The 21,926-nt window shown below is 35.2% G+C and overlaps 2 protein-coding genes across 2 annotated transcripts; one reads left to right on the forward strand and one right to left on the reverse strand.

Moving 5' to 3' along the window:
- Positions 1–11,378: 11,378 nt before the first annotated feature.
- On the forward strand, positions 11,379–12,339 carry LOC121465394 (olfactory receptor Olfr180-like). The gene is given in 2 exon segments (XM_041678634.1): positions 11,379–12,095; positions 12,097–12,339. Coding segments are annotated over 2 exon segments (960 nt in total).
- Positions 12,340–15,700: 3,361 nt separating this feature from the next.
- Positions 15,701–16,804, reverse strand: LOC121465324 (olfactory receptor 187-like). The gene has a single exon (XM_041678541.1). The coding sequence runs from the start codon at positions 16,802–16,804 to the stop codon at positions 15,701–15,703; it is 1,104 nt and encodes a 367-aa protein (XP_041534475.1).
- Between the last annotated feature and the right edge of the window lie 5,122 nt (positions 16,805–21,926).

A 21,926-nucleotide genomic window follows, 5' to 3' on the forward strand; every position in this document is an offset into this window, starting at 1 on the left:
TCTAGAAGAACCAACTCTATATTTCATTGATTATTTGTATTTATCTCTTTGTTTCCCTTTTATTAGTTTCATCAGGTGAGATGGGAAAAATTGTATGTGGCTGGTCATTCAAAAATTTTACAGTGAAATCTGTAACTGGTTAGGATAGTGATCTCTGAGGGGAGAAAATCTAGAGTGGGCAGAGAGGTTGGATCTTTCTTATCTCTTTCAAATGAAAAATTGCAATTTCTGAATCTTTGCTGAAGATATAATATTCATAACACTTTTTCTTATTAGCTAAAATAACGCTGATTTAGCTGCAAATCAGGAGCAGCATCTTGAAAATATTTCCCCAAACCTTGCTTCTTCTCTCCCAACACGTAGTGTTGTCTTCTTTGCATTTTCTAATCTCAATTTGACCTTGTTTTGGTAAATTATAAGGGTAATGAACTGATAATCATTATTAGAAATACCTTTAATAATTACTGTTTTTAGTATAAAATTTATTTTGCCTTATAGTTTGTGATGTTTTGGTTCATGACTGGTTGACAGTTTTGAATCAGGCCTTCAGTGAGGCAGCACATCCCTGCAGATATGTGTAGTAGAACATATTACTCATCTTTTGATGGAATGCAAAAGGAGCAGAACTTTTATGCCACTACCATGCTGCTTTATTAAATATAGGTTCATAATACAGCATGGTAACACTAGCACAAGAAATCACATAATTGTTCAACAGAAATCAATATGTGTACACTACTTACATTCTTTTTCTGAGCTTTTATGCAACAATATGTAGCAAATAAATGAAACACATTTATATATCATTAAAAATACAAAATATTTATGGAAAATTTAGCTGTGAAAGTATAAATTTTGGGTCTTGATAGGTAGTTACATTAGTAAAGAGAGTCATATACAAGCATAAGAACCAAAGTTCAGACTCTCAGCATTTAAGTGAAAAACCAAACATAACCTCACACTTCTAAATTCCCAATACTATGGGGACAGAGACAAATCAATCCCGAGAGAGATGCCTGGTCTGCTGGCAGAGCCAAATATAAAGGTTCTGTAATCAGTGTGGAACTCTGTGTGAAATGTTAACTGTACTGTATATATTTACTTCTAGGAATTTCAGTGTTTCAGACTTCAAATTGAGGTCACTTAGATCTATTCTTTGTGCAGGGTGGAGAATATTAATCTGATTCCATTTTTCTGTATGTGGATGTTCAGTTTGCTCAGCACCCTTTGGTGAAGATACTCTCTCTCCATATATATATATATATATATATATATATATATATATATATATATATATATATATATATATTCTTCTCTCATGTATTATACCCCAACTGTAGTTTCTCCTTTCTCCCCTTCTCCAATTCTCTCTATCCCCACTCCTCTATTTCCCAGATCCTCTCCTCCTTTTTCCCTTCAGAAAAGAACAAGCCTCCCATGGAAATCAACCAAATACAGCAGAACAAGTTACCGTTAGATTAGGCACATACCCTTATATCAATGCCAAACAAGGCAAGCCAATATGAGAAAAAGTTTTCTTAAAGAAAGCAAAAGAGTGAGAAACACCAACCAATAGAACTGTTAGGAATCCCATAAAAATATCAAGCTACATAACCATATATACAGAGAACGTAGCTCAGACCCATACAAAATTCCTGGTTATTACTTCAGTTTTTGTGAACACCAATGGCCACTTCTTATTTGATTCTATAAGCTGTTTTATGTGATATCTTGATCTTTGGCTCATACAAACCTTCTTCCCTCTCTTCCACATAATTAACTCAATTCCTCTTGATGTTTCAGTGTGGGTCTCTGCTTATGCTCCTATAAATTTATGGATGAATCTCACTGATAATTATTATGCTTTACTCAGGGTGACTTTTTCTAGTTCCATAGGTTTGCCAGCAAATTCATGATGTCATTGTTTCGAAGAGTTGAGGAATACTCCATTTTGCATAAATGTGCATTTTATTTTTATTTTTTTAATTTATTTTCTTTTAGGCTCTCTCTCCTCAGCTGCCCAAGGACCTAGTTGAGTACATCTCTCTGAACCAGTGGGAACCTCTCTAGAGTCAAGGCTTTTGCCAACCCTAAAATGCCTCCCTTAATTAAGATATATACTTCCCTGCTCCCATATACATCCTTCCATTATCCCAAACATCCCATTCCCCAAGTTTTCCCTATCCTCCCCTTCTCACTTTTCTCTCCCCATCCCCCTTTCCCCCATTCCACCCCACCCCCCAGTTCCCAGTTTTTGCCCGGCAAACTTGTCTACTTCCCATATTCAGGCGGATGACTATGTTTTTCTGTGGGTTCACCTTCTTATTTAGCTTCTCTAGGATCACAAATTATAAGCTCAGTGTCCTTTATTTATGGCTAGAAACAAATTATGAGTGAGTACATCCCATGTTCATCTTTTTGGGTCTGGGATACCTCACTCAGGATAGTGTTTTCTATTTCCATCCATTTGCAAGCAAAATTCGAGAAGTCATTGTTTTTTACCGCTGAGCAGTACTCTAATGTGTATATATTCCACACATTCTTCATCCATTCTTGTATTGAAGGGCATCTAGGTTGTTTCCAGGTTCTGGCTATAACAAATAATGCTGCTAGGAACATAGTTGAACAAATGCTTTTGTCATATGATAGGGTATCTCTTGGGTATATTCCCAAGAGTGGTATTGCTGGGTCCAGGGGTAGGTTGATCCCGAATTTCCTGAGAAACAGAAACACTGATTTCCAAAGTGGTTGCACAAGATTGCATTCCCACCAGCAATGGATGAGGGTACCCCTTCCTCCACAACCTCTACAGCAAAGGCTATCATTGGTGTTTTTGATTTTAGCCATTCTGACAGGTGTAAGATGATATCTCAAAGTAGTTTTGATTTGCATTTACCTGATTGCTAACGAGGTAGAGCCTGAGCTTAAGTGTCTTTTGGCCATTTGAACTTCTTCTGTTGAGAATTCTCTGTTCAGTTCCGTGCCCCATTTTTTAATTGCGTTAATTAGCATTTTAAAGTCTAGTTTCTTGAGTTCTATATATATTTTGGAGATCAGACCTTTGTCAGTTGTGGGGTTGGTGAAGATCTTCTCCCAGTCAGTAGGTTGCCTTTTTGCCTTAGTGACAGTGTCCTTTGCTTTACAGAAGCTTCTCAGTTTCAGGAGGTCCCATTAATTCAATTTTTCCCTTAATGTCTGTGCTGTTGGGGTCATACATAGGAAGTGATCTCCTTTGCCCATCTGTCGTAGTGTACTTCCCACTTTCTCTTCTATCAGGTTCAGTGTATTCAGATTGATATTGAGGTCTTTGATCCATTTGGTCGTGAGTTTTGTGCATGGTGATAGATATGGGTCTATTTTCATTCTTCTACAGGTTGACATCCAGTTGTGCCAGCACCATTTGTTGAAGATGCTTTCTTTCTTCCATTGTATGCTTTTAGCTCTTTTATCAATAATAAGGTGTTCATAGGTTTGTGGGATAAAATCCGGGTCTTCTATATGACTCCATTGGTCGACTTCTCTGTTTTTATGCCAATACCACACTGTTTTCATTACTGTAGCTCTGTAATAGAGTTTGAAGTCAGGGATGGTAATGCCTCCAGAAGTTCCTTTATTGTATAAGAGTATTTTGGCTAATCTGGGTTTTTTGTTTTTCCAATAAAGTTGATTATTGTCCTCTCAAGATCTGTGAAGAATTTTGATGGGACCTTGATGGGGATTGCATTGAATCTATAAATTCCCGTTGGTAGAATTGCCATTTTTACTATGTTGATCCTCCCAATTCAAGAGCAAGGGAGATCCTTCTATTTTATGGTATCCTCTTCAATGCCTTAAAGTTCTGGTCAAATAGATCTTTCACTTCCTGGGTTAGAGTTACCCCAAGATATTTTATGCTGTTTGTGGCTATCGTGAAAGGTGATGCTTCTCTGATTTCCCTCTCTGCTTCCATATCCTTTGTGTATAGGAGGGCGACTGATTTTTGGAGTTGATCTTGTATCCTGCCACAGTACTAAAGGTGTTTATCAGACGTAGGAGTGCTTTGGTAGAGTTTTAGGGATCACTTATGTACACTATCATATCATCTGCAAATAACGAAAGTTTCACGACTTCCTTTCCAATTCGAATCCCCTTGAACCCTTTATGTTGTCTTATTGCTATTGCTAAAATTTCAAGCACTGTATCGAAGAGGTATGGAGAGAGTGGACAGCCTTGTCGTGTTCCTGATTTTAGTGTGATGGCTTTTAGTTTCTCTCCGTTTAATTTGATGTTAGCTGTCAGCTTGCTGTAAATAGCTTTTATTATATTTAGGTATGACCCTTGTATCACTAATCTTTCAAAGACTTTTATCAAAAAGGGATGTTGAATTTTGTCAAAAGCTTTTTCAGCATCTAATGAAATGATCATATGGTTTTTTTCTTTCAGTTTATTTATATGATGGATTACATTGATAGATTTTCGTATGTTGAACCAGCCCTGCATCTCTGGGATGAAGCCTACTTGATCATAATGGATAATTTTTCGGATGTGTTCTTGTATTCGGTTTGCCAGTATTTTGTTGAGGATTTTTGCGTCGATGTTCATGAGCGAGATTGGCCTGTAATTCTCTTTCTTGGTTGAGTCTTTGTGTGGTTTTGGTATCAGAGTAACTGTAGCTTCATAAAAGGAATTTGGCAATGACTCTTCTGTTTCTATATTGTGAAATACATTAAGGAGTATAGGCATTAGGTCTTCTTGGAAGTTCTTGTATAATTCTGCATTGAAACCATCTGGACCTGGGCTTTTTTGGTAAGGATGTTTTTTATAACAACTTCTAATTCTTCGCGACTAACAGGTCTATTTAGGTTGTTTACCTGGTCCTGCTTTAACTTTGGTATATGGTACTTATCTGAAAAAGTGTCCATTTCTTTTACATTTTCCTATTTCGTGGCATATAAGCTTTTGTAGTAAGATCTAATGATTCTCTGAATTTCCCCTTTGTCTGTGGTTATGTCTCCCTTTTCATTTCTGATCTTGTTATTTTGCCTATTCTCTCTCAGCCTTTTGATTAGTTTGGATAGGGGTTTATCAATCTTGTTGATTTTCTTCAAGAACCAGCTTTTTTTTAATTGATTCTTTGGATTGTTTTCTGTGTTTCTATTTTGTTGATTTCCGCCCTCAGTTTATTTCCAGTCTTCTACTCCTCCTAGGTGAGTCTGCTTCTTTTTTTCTAGAGCTTTCAGGTGGGCTGTTTAGTCTCCAAAGTGTGCTTTCTCTGTTTTCTTTAAGTGGGCACTTAATGCTATGATCTTCCTTCTTAGCACTGATTTCATAGTGTCCCATAGGTTTGAGTATGTTGAGTCTTTATTTTCATTGAATTCAAGAAAGACTTTAATTTCTTTCTTTATTTCTTCCTTGATCCAGTTGTGGTTCAGTACTTGACTGTCCCTTTTCCATGAGTTCGTAGACTTTCTGGGGGTAGCATTGTTGTTGAATTCTAACTTTAATCCATGGTAATCTGATAAGACACAAGTGGTTACTAATATTTTTATTGTAACTGTGTAAGTTTGCGTTGTTACCGAGTATGTGGTCAATTTTCGAGAAGGTTCCATGAGCTGCAGAGAAGAAGGTATACTCTTTCCTATTTGGGTGGAATGTTCTATAGATGTCTGTTAAGTTCATTTGATTCATTACTTCCCTTAATCCTCTTATTTCTCTGTTAGGTTTCTGTCTGATTGACCTGTCCATTGGTGAGAGAAGAGTAGTTCCCTTGTCTCAATAGCCTGCCTGCAGCAAGCAAGATAGACCCTTTGTTTATGAGCTACCCAAGCAACATGGAGATTGGATCTCATCACCAGGTGAGCCATCACTGTGGTGAGTGAGTTTCTGACCCGCAGCAGCAGCCTGTGACACGGAACTCAGATGTTCCTAGATTTTCCATCTCCATCCTTCCCTCCATTTGTGATTTCTTCATTACTTCCATTTCATTCTTCAAGTCTTGAACCGTTTCCCTTACCTGTTTGATTGCTTTTCCTTGTTTCTTTTGGTTTTCTTGGGTATTTTTGAGAGATGTATTCATTTCCTCAACCTTTTGTTTGTAATCTCTAATTGTTTATGGCAGTTTTTCACCTCCTGTTTAAGGTCTTCTATTATTTTCATGTAATTCACTTTTGAGTCAATTTCTTCTAATTCTTCTGGAGTAGGGTGTATCATTCTTATTTCGGGATCCCTGGATTCTGGTGATGTCATGTTGCCTTTCAGGTTGTTGGAGGAATTCTTGCATTGGTGCCTGCCCATCTCTTCCTTCAAATGGAGCCAAGAGAGGCCTGGTGTCTTGATCCAGTCTTTGCTGTGACTGACTCTTTGGGTGTATCTCCTCAGTGTAGAAGCAGGAACCGTTTCCCTCTAGATGGAACTCCTCAACACCAAAACATGGTCGCCTGGCAGTCCAATGACAAAAGGGCGAACTTGGTGGGCAGGACGGGGTTGAGTAGAACACAGGAGACCCTGTATGTAGCACAAGCTGAAGGTGCCTGCACTCCCTTGCAGGGGTCCTTGAGGCCTGGCCCGGTACTCACCACTCTGGGTGGGTAGCCTTAGTGTAGGAGCAGAAAACTCATCTTGAGCAAAGGACCTAGCAGACAGCAGGGCAGGCTTGGCAGGAGGTCTGGGGGGCTGGGTCATGTGTAAGAAAGTCATCCCTGCAGCAGGAGCTGGGGGAGGGTGTTTGTGCTCTCTTCAGGGACAATCCACCCCTGGATAGCACACACTCACCCATCCAGATAGAACTCCTCAGCACCTAAAGAGGGACACCTGGTAGCCCAATGAGCCGGGGACAAAAGGAAGAATGTGGCAGGCAGGGCAGGGTCCAGTAGAACACAGGAGACCCTGCAGCACAAGCTGAAGGTGCCCCCACTCCCAGCTCTTTGGTTGAAGAACATAAAGTTTGATTTCAGTTTCTGACTATTATGAATAAATGCCTATCCATATCATTGGTCAGGGCTGTCCAAATAACATCAGCTATTTCTGTTGCTTGCGGCCCCTCCCAAAGACTAAAATTATAACCCTGTTGTGGAAGAAACCATACACTTAGAACACAGGTCTTGGATGATGTAATCTGGATCAAACCGGAAAGTCTCCTTCCTGAGGCTTTGCTTCCATAGTTACAGAGAATACCATCCAGTCTGTCAAGTGAGGTAAGAAGAAAATACCATCCAAGCTGCCAAGTGATGGGTCAATTTAGTAGTCTTCATTAGTTGCAAAACCTATGGACCACAACAATCATGACCATGACCAGATATCTTTAATGTGCAGTCAGTGGTACTCACATCCTGGTGGGAAACAACATCTGTCTTGTTGGACTCAAGGCTCACCCAATAGGATGAAAATTATGCCTGGTGCTAGAAGGCTAGTCAACTTTCCATAGCCATTGAGTTCATAGGCTGTACAAAACAAATTATTACCATCACTTTGCTAGATCGACATAATTCCTTACTACATTCTGAATCTTGTCCCTGTATCCATGGATAAGCCTAATTGCAACCTGTCATCAAAGAAACTTCTTTTATCCCCTATCTTCTTTTATTGATTTTTTATTGAGCTCTACATTTTTCTGAACTCCCCTTCCTGCCTCTTCCCTCCCCCTTCAATCCTCCCCTAAGGTCCCCATGCTCCCAATTTACTCAGGAGTTCTTGTCTTTTTCTACATCCCATGTAGATTAGATCTATGTAAATCTCTCTTAATGTCCTCATTGTTCTCTAAATTCTCTGGGATTGTCGATTGTAGGCTGGTTTTCACTGTCTCACTGCTATTCTCCTAGTCTCTGGAAACATTGATTCTCACACTCTGTGATGTCACTGTCATTAGATTCCAAAACTGAGATCATACTGAACTTGTATTTCTGTGTTCATCTTACTTCACTCAGCATAATGGATCTTTCTCTTTTAATATATAGTCTATGTCATGCCTTAGAATTTTTTACTTGATGTGGATATCTGTGAAGATAGTATTTCTTATTTACGTATAAATTTTCTTGTTAACCCTGTAGTTAGGGTCTTCTCTACTCATTGTTAGACTAAGAATGTTTTCTGTTTAATTGCTTTATAAAACTTGAATTTAATGAAATTACAATATCGGCAATAAATTTAAATAACAGTAATTTCTAGGAAAATAACTGGATGATTACATAAATAAAATCCAATTAGGAATATTTATATCATAAAGACATCAATCAGTTTGAGATCAGAAAATTGATAATAAGGTGTTGTTGTTTTATGCCTTTAATTTCAGCATGAAGGAGGCATAAGCAGGTGGATATCTGTGAGTTTGAGGCCAGCCTGGTCTCCATTAGTGAATTCCAGGATAGCCAAGACTGTTACACAGATAAACCTTGATGTTTTACAGAACAACAACAAAAATATAATCGATTTAAAAGGGGAATCAGACATATTATGAAAATTAAAAGTATTTAGAAATATGAAGACTTTTAGAAAGACATTTAAGAATAAACATTGTCATTTGAAATCTAATGCAAGAAACAGAAATGGTGACTATATTCCTTAGGGTGGATACTTAAAATTGAGTGATAAGAAACAATGTCATAAATACTTTAAAATTTCCTGCCCATGAAACTATTAGGAAACTAAGAGAAAGAGTATGCAGATTAAGGAGAGTGGCATGGAGAACAAGAAGAAGCTAAAACCATTTCTTCTGCACAAAATCCTACCTGTGTTAGAGAAAAGATGAGAGTGGAAGGTTCACTAAATTTTTAACACATGATAATGGCACTAATTACATTAATCCTAGTAATACTCTTATAGATGTAAATTTATGTTGCGGGAGCTCCTTCTGCTCCTTCAGCCAATAGCCACTGAGATACCAGCCCATCGGGGCGTGGTCTCTCTCCCTTTAAAAAAGGGGCCACTTCCCTCTGCTCACTCTCTGGCTTCCTGCTCAGTTTCCAGCGACTAGGCTACCTTCCTGGTTGCGCAGAGGGCTGTTGTCTGGGACAGTGATCTGTAAGTTTTTCCCCCTTAAATAAATAACCATTCTATTAATCATAATTCCAAACTGGTGTGGGATTGTTTGTGACTTACGCCTTCACATTTATCTCTACCTCATGGAGTTGAATGTAGGAACACAGCCTTGCACATACCAACTTTACATAAATTCTGTTTCTCAATCCATAAATATTGCCAAACAAAACAAAAACATAGTTGCATACAAAAACAGATCTATAAAATGTGATCAAGTTCACTGTAGATTAGGAATGAAAAGAATTTGGTTCCAGTTGATTGCACAACATTTTGTGATATTATTCAGAAATCCAAATTTCTTTTCAAATTCCTTTGTTCCCAAATGATCCTTACTGTTTCTCTGTTCAATAAAATTTCCACTAAGCAAGATCAATGAGGCACAAGAAATCAAATATGTGAACAATAAAAATGATGTTAAAGCCAAATTTAGTGGTGGCTATTAGATTTAACTTCAAAGTCTCATCTCTTTTATCTTTAATTAATGTGTTTGGTTTAATGGTGTTTGAAGGAATATCCTCTCAGATTAAGTCTCTGTAGAAATACCTAATGTCAATGCCAAGAAACTCCCTTTAGAATTGTCACTGACCTGTCAATGGAAGGAATGTCCCAGATTCTCATAAATATTCCCCAATGCTTTTAGGCCTCTGGAACTATCAGGGGAATGTATTTGACTATATAGCATAAAGGGTAGTGAGCTCACAGTATGTGGATGGCTTTCAAATTCGTTTTTGAAAATGGAGACACAAATCTAAACTGCTTCAGCATTTGTTTTACATTTTATCCATTTATATTTAGTTTGTCTCTGAACTGAAGATCTACTGAAAAGGTGGAATGAAGCAGTTGGTGGGTTACTCTGTCCATTCTGCTCTCAAAATCACCGTAATCCTGTCAACAAATAAACAGGTACACTACTCAGAACTTTGAAAACTAATTCCAGGAAGGGCAGTACAATTGTGTCCGATTTGGTTTCATACTAAAGAAGGAAAAATGAGTTTTTACATAGTGTGTTTTGGTATAATATTTTTAAAATTGATTTGCATTGTCTATATTTATATACAAATATACCTATTTGATTAGCTCAGTGTATGTTGCTAAAAGTATTTTTCCAAAAAACCCAGAATTTGAGAGATATTTTGGTGTTATAAACTAAGTTATAAATGACAGTTTATTTTATCTACTTATTTACTATCCATTGATGATACACCACCAGAAAACCTATTCATGTTATGGGAGTGAAACAGAAAGCAGTTTATTAATTCCTGTAGAGACAATTAAAATTTAAAAAAACACAGTAGTTACAGGGTGATTTTAAAGCAACACTATTTAAATAACTATTGTACTCTGTTCTTTAAAAAATATCTATTTAAGCTCTACTAAAGCCAAATAATTGTAGTGATTTGTAGGAGCACAAAATGATTACAACAGTAAAATACATGGTGTTTCTGTATTTGAATATTTCAGTATTATGCCTGACAAACTAAAATCTAATAAATTTGGATGGTTATTGAGTTTGGAGGAAAATAACTTAAAGTATAAATAATCACATAAATATAAAACATTTATTGCACTCAATATAAGAAAAACATATTTTATCCTGACACTATCCTGAGTACACAACAGGTTTTTTTACTTTTACATATCAATGTGTATGCTGTAAGTTGACAGAATGTCAGTAAGACTCATAATATTGGACATATGTAAAATACTAGAAACTATACAGAAAATACCAGTATGGAGGAATGTTAGGTGCAATTCTTTGGAAATTTATTAAACGAGAGACAGAGTAGATCCTGAATATCTTGTAATCAGTAGAGAAATAATTTAAGAGAAAAATATAATATTCCATAATCTTAACCAAACTTAAAAGTTTAACTGAAACTTCATTTAAAAAATCCCACAATAATTCTAGTGGGAAAATATAAATAATAAAGGAAAATATTTTTCAAACATTAAATTCCATGAAGATTTTTATCAATTATTCACTAAAATATTTACTTGGAAATTTATTTTTAAAGATCTCATAGAGCCTATAGAATTTTCTTTGAAAAGAACACAATAGAGTTCTTTCAATATGGAAAAATAGAAAATGACATAGGCTGAATATGAATTTTAAAAGAGACATATTTCAAGAATGCATGTGAGGCATCTAGGAGTTAAACAGAAATCTCCAAAATTATACTAATATGCACAATCGATGAGTGGTTTCTTTTCATACCACTTAACCTACCATGACATATTTCAGGAAACGGCTAAGGTAAATTGAAGATATCCTTACCTGATCACTGAAAATACAGAGGGAGACTAAGACATATTCTGTCTCTAATATTAATCAAACTTCTTAGCAATTTTTATCTCATCAGAAAAAAATGAGAATGGAGAAGACCAATCACTCTTTAACAACAGAGTTCATCCTGGTGGGATTCTCAGATCACCCAGAACTGAAAACCTTCCTGTTCCTGGTGTTCTCTGTCATCTATCTGGTCACCATGATTGGGAATCTCGGGCTGGTGGTCTTGATTTACATGGAACGCCGTCTTCACACACCCATGTACATCTTTCTGGGAAACCTGGCTCTCATGGATTCTTGCTGTTCCTGTGCCATCACTCCCAAGATGCTAGAAAACTTCTTTTCTGTGGACAGAAGGATTTCTCTCTATGAATGCATGGCACAGTTCTATTTTCTCTGTGTTGCTGAAACTGCAGACTGCTTCCTTCTGGCAGCAATGGCCTATGACCGCTATGTGGCCATATGTAACCCTCTGCAGTACCACACCATGATGTCCAAGAAGCTCTCCATTCAGATGAGTGTAGGTACCTTCATTGCCAGTAATCTGCACTCTATGATTCATGTAGGCTGTCTTTTAAGGTTAACTTTTTGTAAATCAAATCGGATTGATCACTTCTTCTGTGATATTCTTCCGCTCTATAGGCTCTCCTGTACAGACCCTTTTATTAATGAACTAATGATATATATATTTTCAATGCCAATTCAAGTCTTTACCATTGCCACTGTTTTGGTCTCTTATTTCTACATTCTTTTTACTATTTGCAAGATGAAATCCAAGGATGGGAGAGGAAAAGCATTTTTCCACTTGTGCATCCCACTTTCTTTCTGTGTCAATATTCTACATCTGTCTTCTCATGTATATTCGACCATTTGAAGAAGGGAATAAAGATATACCAGTGGCTGTATTTTATACAATAATAATTCCTTTGTTAAACCCTTTTATTTACAGCCTGAGAAATAAGGAGGTAATAAATGCTGTTAAGAAAGTTATAAATAGTTATAGTACTTTTAAGAAATCTTCCAGGTCTACAGATCACTAGTTGTAACTCATTAAAATAATTTTATAAATATGAAATTTAAAAATAAAAATGTTGCATATATAAACTATTATTCTTTAAATCATTAGAATATATTAATATATTATACAATATATTAATGCAATTCCAAAATAGTTAATTATTCATCTCAATTATATAATCTGAATAAGTCAATGTAAATTTAATAACTGTCATATTTACTCTCATTACACTAAGGAAATTGACTTATAGTATTGCTTTAGTAAGTTAATACCACATCATAATTTGATATAAATATTTATGTTTTCAGATGGCTAGTGTATAAAATGATATCAACAGAACGACAACAGGCAACTTTAGCAAAAAGTGGGTTGATTACATTTCTTCAACACACCAGAAAACACAACAAACTGGAAAAGGGATGAAATCATAATCTCTAAAAACCCACTTAAATCAAAATTCGTAATCTGAAATTCTATAGCATCCATAAAGAGCAAAACCAACTGTGGGGTTGTTTACAATGGGGACATGGAAGTACAAATACATGAGCTATGGAGGCACATTGGTCATTCAAAGCACCACTGCCTATTATCTGGCTCCCATAGACTAATGACCATGTCATGATACAAGATGCATTTATTCCAGTTTTTAAGTTCTTGTAGTATTTAATGGTTTCAACGCTGTCAAAAATGTACAGTCTAAAGTCTTTATTGAGACCGAAGGCCATTTCTTAACTATGACCCCTGTAAAATAGAAAGACAAATTGTATACTTCTAATATACATCGTCACAGAATATAAATTCCCATTCCAAAAGGAATGAGTGGAGATATACTGAGGAAATGGTGGGCCAAAGCAAGGTAGAATTGTAGGAGGCCAAGAATAAATTCTTTAGCTCAATGTCTAGTGTCTAATGATTTATTTTTATTTATTTTTATTTTTTTTGATCAATTAACCTTTCGGGTTACAATTATAACAAGTGAGTAAAATGTACACACTTGTGCAATGGTGGTGTGAATTACATTTTTATTGTACGTAAGTCACAGTCCATATTTTGAGACTCACTATTCTTATATATTAAGTCCCTATGGATAAACATATGGTAGACCCTATGGGGATAATCTACCACTTTTACAGTCCTAAATATGCAAAGTATTAAACTGGGTCCTGCTGATTTATCATTATACCTGTAGATTAGTGAGCTTCTAATCCTCATACAGAAACTTATTTTTGTAGTAGCAGGTAACTGAAACAGATCTACAACTGGATAAGGTAAAAAGAATAAGGCACTATAGATTTTCCATCCTAAATGGGGAACCTACATCATACCCTGCCTTCCCAGTTCTCAAGGATCATTGCAGGAGATGGATGGGGTGGAAAAATTAAAGAGCTAGAGGTGGTGGATGACATCTAGGTAAGAGTACTACCTGAACACAAGGAAGTTGAATATATGTACTCATAGCAGTTTGAAACATCCTTTCCTGGGGTTCTGAAGGTTCTGTTGTGGATTACAAGACCTGTTTGTTGTTGGATGTTTTACTACTTTTTATTCTTTCCCTCCTTGGGGGCCTTATCACCCAGGTCACAAATAAATCACAAGAGTCTTATTTTTTTTATAAATGCCTGGCCATAGCTTTTCTTGTAGCTATTCAGCATTTATAAGCATGAGGTATGCTATCTACCTTTGCCTCTGGTGATTTCTGAACACAAGGAAATCACACATATGAATTCATAGAAGTTTGGATGTTACATTACTGGGCCTATTAGGTTCTATTTTTTATCTTTGAGGATTACAGGACCTGCTCTAATCTGTCAGCCTGATTTCCAAATTTAAGACAATAATTATATTTGCTAAAATATGGTTTTTATTATATAATATTCACGACTGAATATATTTTGAAAGAATCTACATACAACAATTCATATCTAATTTTGAGAGGAACATCATTTTATCAGTTTAAACTGCTTTTGAATGCTATGCAGACTAAAGATGAGTTGACTGGAAACATCTACTCCAAGTCCATAGTCTTTCTGAATTCTTTATATGATTAACAGGAGCAATCCCTCCTTACTTCATTCTGTATATTTTTTTTGCTTAAAGATTCATTTTAATTGCACAAATTTTCTTTAAGGTTTCTTGTGTACAGACAACCATGCTTGTATTTCAAAAGACAAAGTGGAATAAAACTTTAAAATGTGATGGGAACAAATTTGTAGCCAAAATGAAGTATTATGAAAGGATAATGTTATTCAAGAATAATAAATATGCCTATAGAGAATGTAGCTTGCTATTGTTCTCTGAGATTATACTATCTGCTACAAAAATTCATCAAATTGGTTATTTCTTTTACAATTCTCCAATTTCAGTTGTAAATTTGTCTCTACTTTCCACAAGTGTTAAAACAAAAAGCCCAGGTAAAGCAACTAATAACGAGAAAGGCTTAGTGTAGCTCACAATTTAGAGATTTTATTGCTTTACCAGTTGACCCTTTCATTTGAGGCTTGGTGTCAAGGTAAATTACACTGTAGAATAACACTTCTCATTTCAGGTCTAAAGAACTAAAAGTGGAAAGATGACTGGAACAGATTCTGACAATATTTTTCAAATAATGCCTCTATTGACAAAATCTCCCACATAACCCATATGTTAAAGTTTTCCCAACCTGCCAATTCCCCCAAATAGCAGAGTCAACTTTTATTATTTATGAAAGAACCTGGAATAATGCCAGGATGAAAAATATGGGATGTGGGAAAATGAATATGTTTAAATATGTCCACAGATATAATCATATACACAAATGAGATCACATCACTATTAGTTCACACAAATACACAGAAATACATATGCATATCTTCACATTTCTTTGTATATATACATTATGACAGTTAACGTATTTACAATGACATAATGAATGGCATACAAACCCGTTAAAGTATTTTAACTTGCTTTCTGATGTATTAGTTCTATTGCGCTGAAGATATTACAAGTATTTTTATAATTTAACATTCATTTTAAATATTTTAAGGAAATGGGTGCACAGACAAGAGTCCATTTCAATAATAGTTCTAGAAAACAGGAATATAATCAGTGTGTAAGAATAGTTGTTGCAAAACAATGAATAACTGTATTTCCTATTCCAGAAACATAGTATAGAAATGACAGTAGGAAAGTATTTTAAATTCCACTGTTGAATAGATCATGGCCCCAAACAAGCTTGTAATATTAGTGATGTGGGGGTGTATATAAAGGATTGTTGAGAGTAACAGGTAAAAATTCTAGCTCCGTGTTCAGTGAAAGAAACTCTTTCAAGAAGATAACTTGAAAAGTGAATAAGCAGGACACTTGACATCCTCTGCCAATGTACAAGTTTTCACGACTAAATAGAACTAATTAGACAATCGTGTGCATGCATGACAAACATACCCTACAAAACAACAGCAACAGCAAAATTCTAGGTTAGGTTCATCTTCAAAATATTTTGAACAGTGTAAAAATACTTCCAAATTAAGTCTGCACAGTATTTTGATATTTAAATAAGAATACAATAGATAATATTGAGACCTAAGTATTTTTTTTAAGAATTTTGCCAATGAATTTTTTACTTGCTTAATTCTCAAACTGTAGATAATTGGATTCAGTACAGGAATTAAGACAGTGTAAAATACAGAATCTATCATGTCATCATCATCTGCTTGTGAAGATGCAGGACGCACATACATGAAAAGAAGAGGGCCATAGTATAAAGACACAGACAAGAGATGGGCTCCACATGTGGAGAAGGCTTTCTTTATGCCTTTGGTAGATTTCTGATTTAAGATTGAAAACAGAATGATAGTGTAAGAGATAAGGTTAGTTGAAATAGTAAATACTTGAATTGAGCCAGAGAAAATAAAAAGCATTAGGTAATTGAGAGAAGGATCACTACAGTAAATCTTTAACAGTGGCATAACATCACAATAAAAATGATGTATTGTGTTGGAATTACAGAATGTTAGTCTTAGTAAAGAGCCTTCATGAATTAAAGCATGAATAAATCCACCTATAAAGGACAATATTAACAGATAAATACAGAGTTTATTTGTCATGATCACTGGGTAGAGTAATGGCTTGCATATGGCTATGTAGCGATCATAGGCCATTGCTGCCAAGAGAAAACATTCTGCGGTTGCACTGATTACAAATGAGAAAAACTGTATCATGCATTCTGAAAGAGAAATCAGTTTACTCTTAGCAAAAATGTCTATTAGCATCTTTGGTGTCACGGTGGATGATAACCAAGTATCCACAAATGCTAAACTCCCTAGAAATAAATACATGGGGATGTGAAGGTCAGGGTCATTCCAGATGAGAGTGATGAGACCAAGGTTCCCCACAATGGTGATGAGATAGATCACCAGGAACAGCAGGAAGAGGGGGATTTCCCACTGTGGCAGATGAGTGAGTCCTGTGAGAACAAACTGTGTCAGGACTGTTGCATTCCCTGTTCCCATGTCCTCTCTGTTTGTCCCTGAGAATGAGAAATGAATGATGGCTATCACACAGAATTCATAAAAATCAGTGAAGTCAAATTTTGGGTAGTAGAATTTAAAATACAATCATATACATAAGAATGGCCATAATATTTCAATTAATATCACTATATAAGATAACAACTTTTCTTCAGAGTGAAGAAATTGTTTCAATTCTTTTTCTAATAAAAATGTGAGTATATTAAAATATTCAAGTAAAAGATATCTTTCAATTGTGTGAAGAGTGTGAATTTACAAATTGGCTTGGTGTGAATTATTTTTGTGTTACATATTCATAATCAAGGCAAAAGATGTTTTAAGCACCTACATTATACTGGAAATTCAACGAAGGGTTCTTATCCATACAAATATTATAATTTAATAAAGTGAAATCTTACAATATATAGTGACCAAGGAATTTTTTCAAAAGTTATTGTTCAGAAGTAGATAAAATTAGTTTCTAGTAGGGGTAAACAGGAATTAGTAATATAAAAAAGTCTTAATGACCCAGAAGCTCCTGTGTACAACAGATTTTCTAGGAATATTTATTCAAATTGTAGACCATAAGAGTTAGTTGTAAGTTGGCAAAGAAGCTTATAAACAAGAATCTAATGGCCAACTTTATAAAGGAACTACTTCTGATGATATTCAATGAAAATGAAGTTATTTAAACATGAGAATGGACATTGTCAATACTAGAAAACTAGGAAGACAGATATACATTGGAAAGGATTTGTAATATTGAGCAACTACAATACAGGGACACATTATAGGTGAACTTAGAATTTATTGGAATTAAAACATCATTTGTTGACTATATGATATGGTATTTTCAAATGGTTTTCTGAAATTAAGATACACAAGTCTTCTGGTCATTATCACTGAACATGAAAAGCACATACTTACTTGTATTGGTCTACTGTCGGCTTAACCCTAATGACCATGTATGACCACTTAGATCTTTTGTGTAATAATGCCCATGTTTTTTCCACTAATTATTCTGATATTCCCAAAATTTCTGTGTTAAATCCAGTCACTTCTAGATTCCACTTTACTTCAAAGTATATCAAAGGAAAGACAAGTAAGGAAACACAAATATAGTTTCAGAAGTCAAAAAAAAAAGATCTTGTGAGTAAATAGCAAGAGTTACCTGAGTGCTGAAATTGAGAAAACTTTAATGGCCAGGAGAAAATAGTTTTCTTCATATTACCAGAAAGTAGCAGTAAATGATGAAAAGAAAATGGCCACATAGTAATGTTGTTTGATTTTCTGGAAATATGGGAGATAGTTGATATTCATTTTGTGTCCTAGACTACTGTAGTCTTATACATGTAGTCTACTTAAGGAAAAGGCATTTTGAAAAGTGAGAGAGGAAGAAAGCACTAAAAATAGAAAAGTTACAATCTTCATTGATGGGAAATGGGTGTATAAGAAGTAATAAAAGGGAGAAAGCAAGACTGGTAGTGCTTAGGAAAGTATATGAATTTAAGAAGGAAAAGAAATAAAAAGAATAAAGAGGGATCAGCAGAGCACTTTGAAAAACCTAGAATGCCTTTTTCCCTTTAGTATTTGTTATATAAATCCTTCAATACATGGGACTGTTTGGAGAGAGGAAAGGAAGAGGAAATACTTAAATATAATCTCACCAAATAAAAATTAATTAGGAAATAAAAGCTTATTTAAATTTACACTTGAAATATGTGTAGAAGAAGAAGTTGCTCACATTTGGTTTTTGATATTTGTATTAACTTTATGGATTATTATCTATTGTTGATTTTTAAAAATCATTTTGTTTTTGTAAAAATCAAAATGCAGTTTACAATAGAATATGCATTTCTTAAAAGAGATATTAAATTCAATTTCATTAATTTCTGTGGTTGATGTATTTAAGCATATATGATCAGTGCCTGCATTTATTACTGTATTTCTATGATGCATATTTGATGTCAAAAATTAGAAAATATTTTGATGCAAATCATATTAGTTTGATTTGAACACACATATTCACATATCTCTCTAACAATCATCTACATTCCATTCCCTTTTGTTTTATATTTGTAGAAAAAAATTGATGCAGATCAATTTTGTATACAGGTGATATACACCATGCCAATATTTAATTTTGAAGGCAAATTAAATAGGAATAGTTTTCCTTCCATAGAGCCCCAAACACACCAAGAAATACAAATTCTTAAATCACTTGAAATTGGAGATGTAACAAATCACTAGCACAATAAAGAGTAGTGGAAAATATCTTTGACATAACTTAATATGTATTTATTTTTATGTATTTAAGCATATATGATATTTATATCAAGGTATAATACTCAATGAAACAATTATACAAGCAACCTATTTTGAATACATTTATAAATAATATAAATTATGAAGATATAAAGAAACAACATAAGTATTATTTTATAAGTAAAAGATATAATTTTAAATCTTTTGCTTCTAAGTAACTAATCTTAAAAGTCTTCTGAAGGAACATGACTAAAGAATATTCTTTTTGCTGTCATCAGCAGAAGAATTGCACGTATGAGTATCATTATGGTTTCATATTGAATTTTGAGTGTATTATAATCAAGATTAAAAATATAGTCCAGCTGTTAAATGCTAAACTCAGAACTAAAATCATTTTTGTAAGGTAAAAAGACTGCATAAAGTGTGACCCACTGTAGTTCCTGATGCCACTACAATGAATAAAGAGGTGTTAGAGACGTGGGAAAGACCAAAAAACAAAGAGGGTTTTTTCTGAATTTGATTGGTTGGTTTGGTTTAATTTAGTTTTAAATATTTTGTGGTTTTGCTTTATTTTCTTTTAGGAGGTATGCTGCAAGGGTGAATCATAGCTATGGGGGACTGGGGAATGATTAGAATTGGGGTGCATGATTTGACACTCCCAAAGGGTCAATAAATAAATTACATTAAAAACCATTCTTAAGGATAGCAATTCTAGATATTTTGCTCATTTATATTTAATCATGAATTAAAATATAAAAGCAATTATTTGTTGTTGCTTTTTCTTTATACCCAGATGTATAAAATTATTATGAAATAAGATGCTTTCTAAATTTCTGTTGAAAACATGGTGAATACCACAGAACTCATTTGTATCTTACCTATATCAAGAAAAAATTGCAGAGATCCTTAAAAAGCATCAGTCATCTAAATAATAACAAGTACAGCATTACTTTTCAGCAGGACCATGCATGATGATTACAACTTTTTTTTATAATAAGTTGTTTGGAAGTTTCATGTCTAAGGACAGCACACTTTGTTTATATGACCTTTCCTTCAATGCAAGAAACTTTATACCCTGGCCTACCTTTCCAGTGGAGGAAGGGTTGAAGAACTTGAATTCCCACAAAGACTCGGGGTTCACTGGAGGTTAAGAAGAGGTTTCTCTACTGGACAGTAGTCTAAATTGGTTCCATGGGGGCATTGCAAACTTCAAAACCATAAATATTCACTTACTGTTAGGTACTCTGATTTTTACCATAGAGATTATAATATCATACTACTTCCCATCACAGTTTGGCCAAACGACTTTATACTTTAAGGACCCTGAATAGTATACTTCTGAACTCATCAATCATGAATTATTCATGTTTATGATAAAATCTCATTTTCTTAAAATGTGAGTTGTGATTCCCATGTGACTTTGGAAAATATTTGTAGTTGACAATGGTTTTAAAATATAAAAACCTTAAAAATCATTGAGAATAAAATGCGGTGAGTCTGATGTGGTTCTGGCAGTCCTTAATCCTCTTGCCCTTTGCCTTCCTTGCAGTTTTGGTGAACAAACAAGTGCAGTTTGCACTGCAAATGTCATTGTTTTAAGCACATAAAACACTGTTTCAAACATCTGATTCACAATCTAGGTCCCTGTAGGTTATGAATTGCATTTTTTTTACTGCACACACAGTGCTATGTTTTGTTTTGAGTTTGGTTTCTCTTTTGCTTGTATAAGCAAACTGGTTTAATTACATAAAACTGAAGATGACAAAATTTTTCTTATTGTTGTTTAGCAACAGTATTAAATTAATCTGTATTTTGATAGTATTCTTGTAGAATGAAATTTTTTTATTTTAAAAATTTTGTCACTAACTTGACTTTCCTGAAAACTAATAAATGAACTTTTGCTTGGAATTATGATAGAATTTTCAGCACCTTCTGTAATGGCTGGTGATGGAGGAAGGTCATTGGCTAATAAAGGAACTGCCCTGGCCCATTTTATTGGTTAGAGGATAGGTGGGAGGAGTAAACAGAACAGAATGCTGGGAGGAACAAGGAAGTGAGCTCAGAGTCTCGACAGCACTTCTCTCTGGGGCAGATGCCTGAGAGAGACGCCATGCCCTGCTCCCGGGATGAAGTTCTGACCCAGGATGGACTAGGCTAGAATCCCCCCGGTAAGCGCACCTTGGGGTGCTACACACAGATGATTAGAAATGGGCTAAATTAATATGTGAGAATTAGCCTAGAAGAGAATGGGCCAAGCAGTGTTTAAATGAATACAGTTTCCGTGTAATTATTTCGGGCATAAGCTAGCCGAGCAGGCAGCCGGGGTGCCGGGGAAGCAGCCCCTTTGCCTCCCTTATTACTACAGTTGGCGCCCACGTGATGGACTAAACCCACTTAAAAAAACTGAGAAGGCTTAAAAATAAGGGAAAGAGACTTTAACACAGATTTTTGCTGTTTGTTGCTGGCGTGCTGTAGAGAGATTTCCTGATTCGGCAACAATAGCAGAAAAAAACGCTGTGTCATTTTAAAGCCCGACTTCCTGGGGCTGTGCCACCATTGCGATCTCTGTCTGGCTCCTGCGGGAGACAGAGCTTTTGAATAGAGCATTTGGAGTAAAGTGCTATGATTTGTTTGATGGCAACTAGACTCGCTGTGTTCTGCTGTGATCTCGGGTCTGCTCTGCTTGTTAGAGGCAAGCAAGCGCTTTCATCTAAGAGAGGCTTCCTGACTCAGCTTCAGCTGCAAAACCCTGCAGATCATTAAGAGGTCCTGCCACGAAACACTTAAATGGTGTTGACGAAAAGCTGAGCGCATGCTTTTCGGTTTTCAGCCGTAGCAGGAAAAAAGCTGTGCCGTTTAA

The sequence above is a fragment of the Microtus oregoni genome, unplaced genomic scaffold (assembly GCF_018167655.1).
Source record: "Microtus oregoni isolate MIOR12 unplaced genomic scaffold, Mior012 000030F_ref0000283, whole genome shotgun sequence".
NCBI classification, from domain to species: domain Eukaryota; kingdom Metazoa; phylum Chordata; class Mammalia; order Rodentia; family Cricetidae; genus Microtus; species Microtus oregoni.

Coding starts and splice junctions, on each gene's coding strand:
- LOC121465324 (XM_041678541.1), bottom strand. CDS start 16,804: ATGGGAACAGGGAATGCAACAGTCCTGACACAGTTTGTTCTCACAGGA.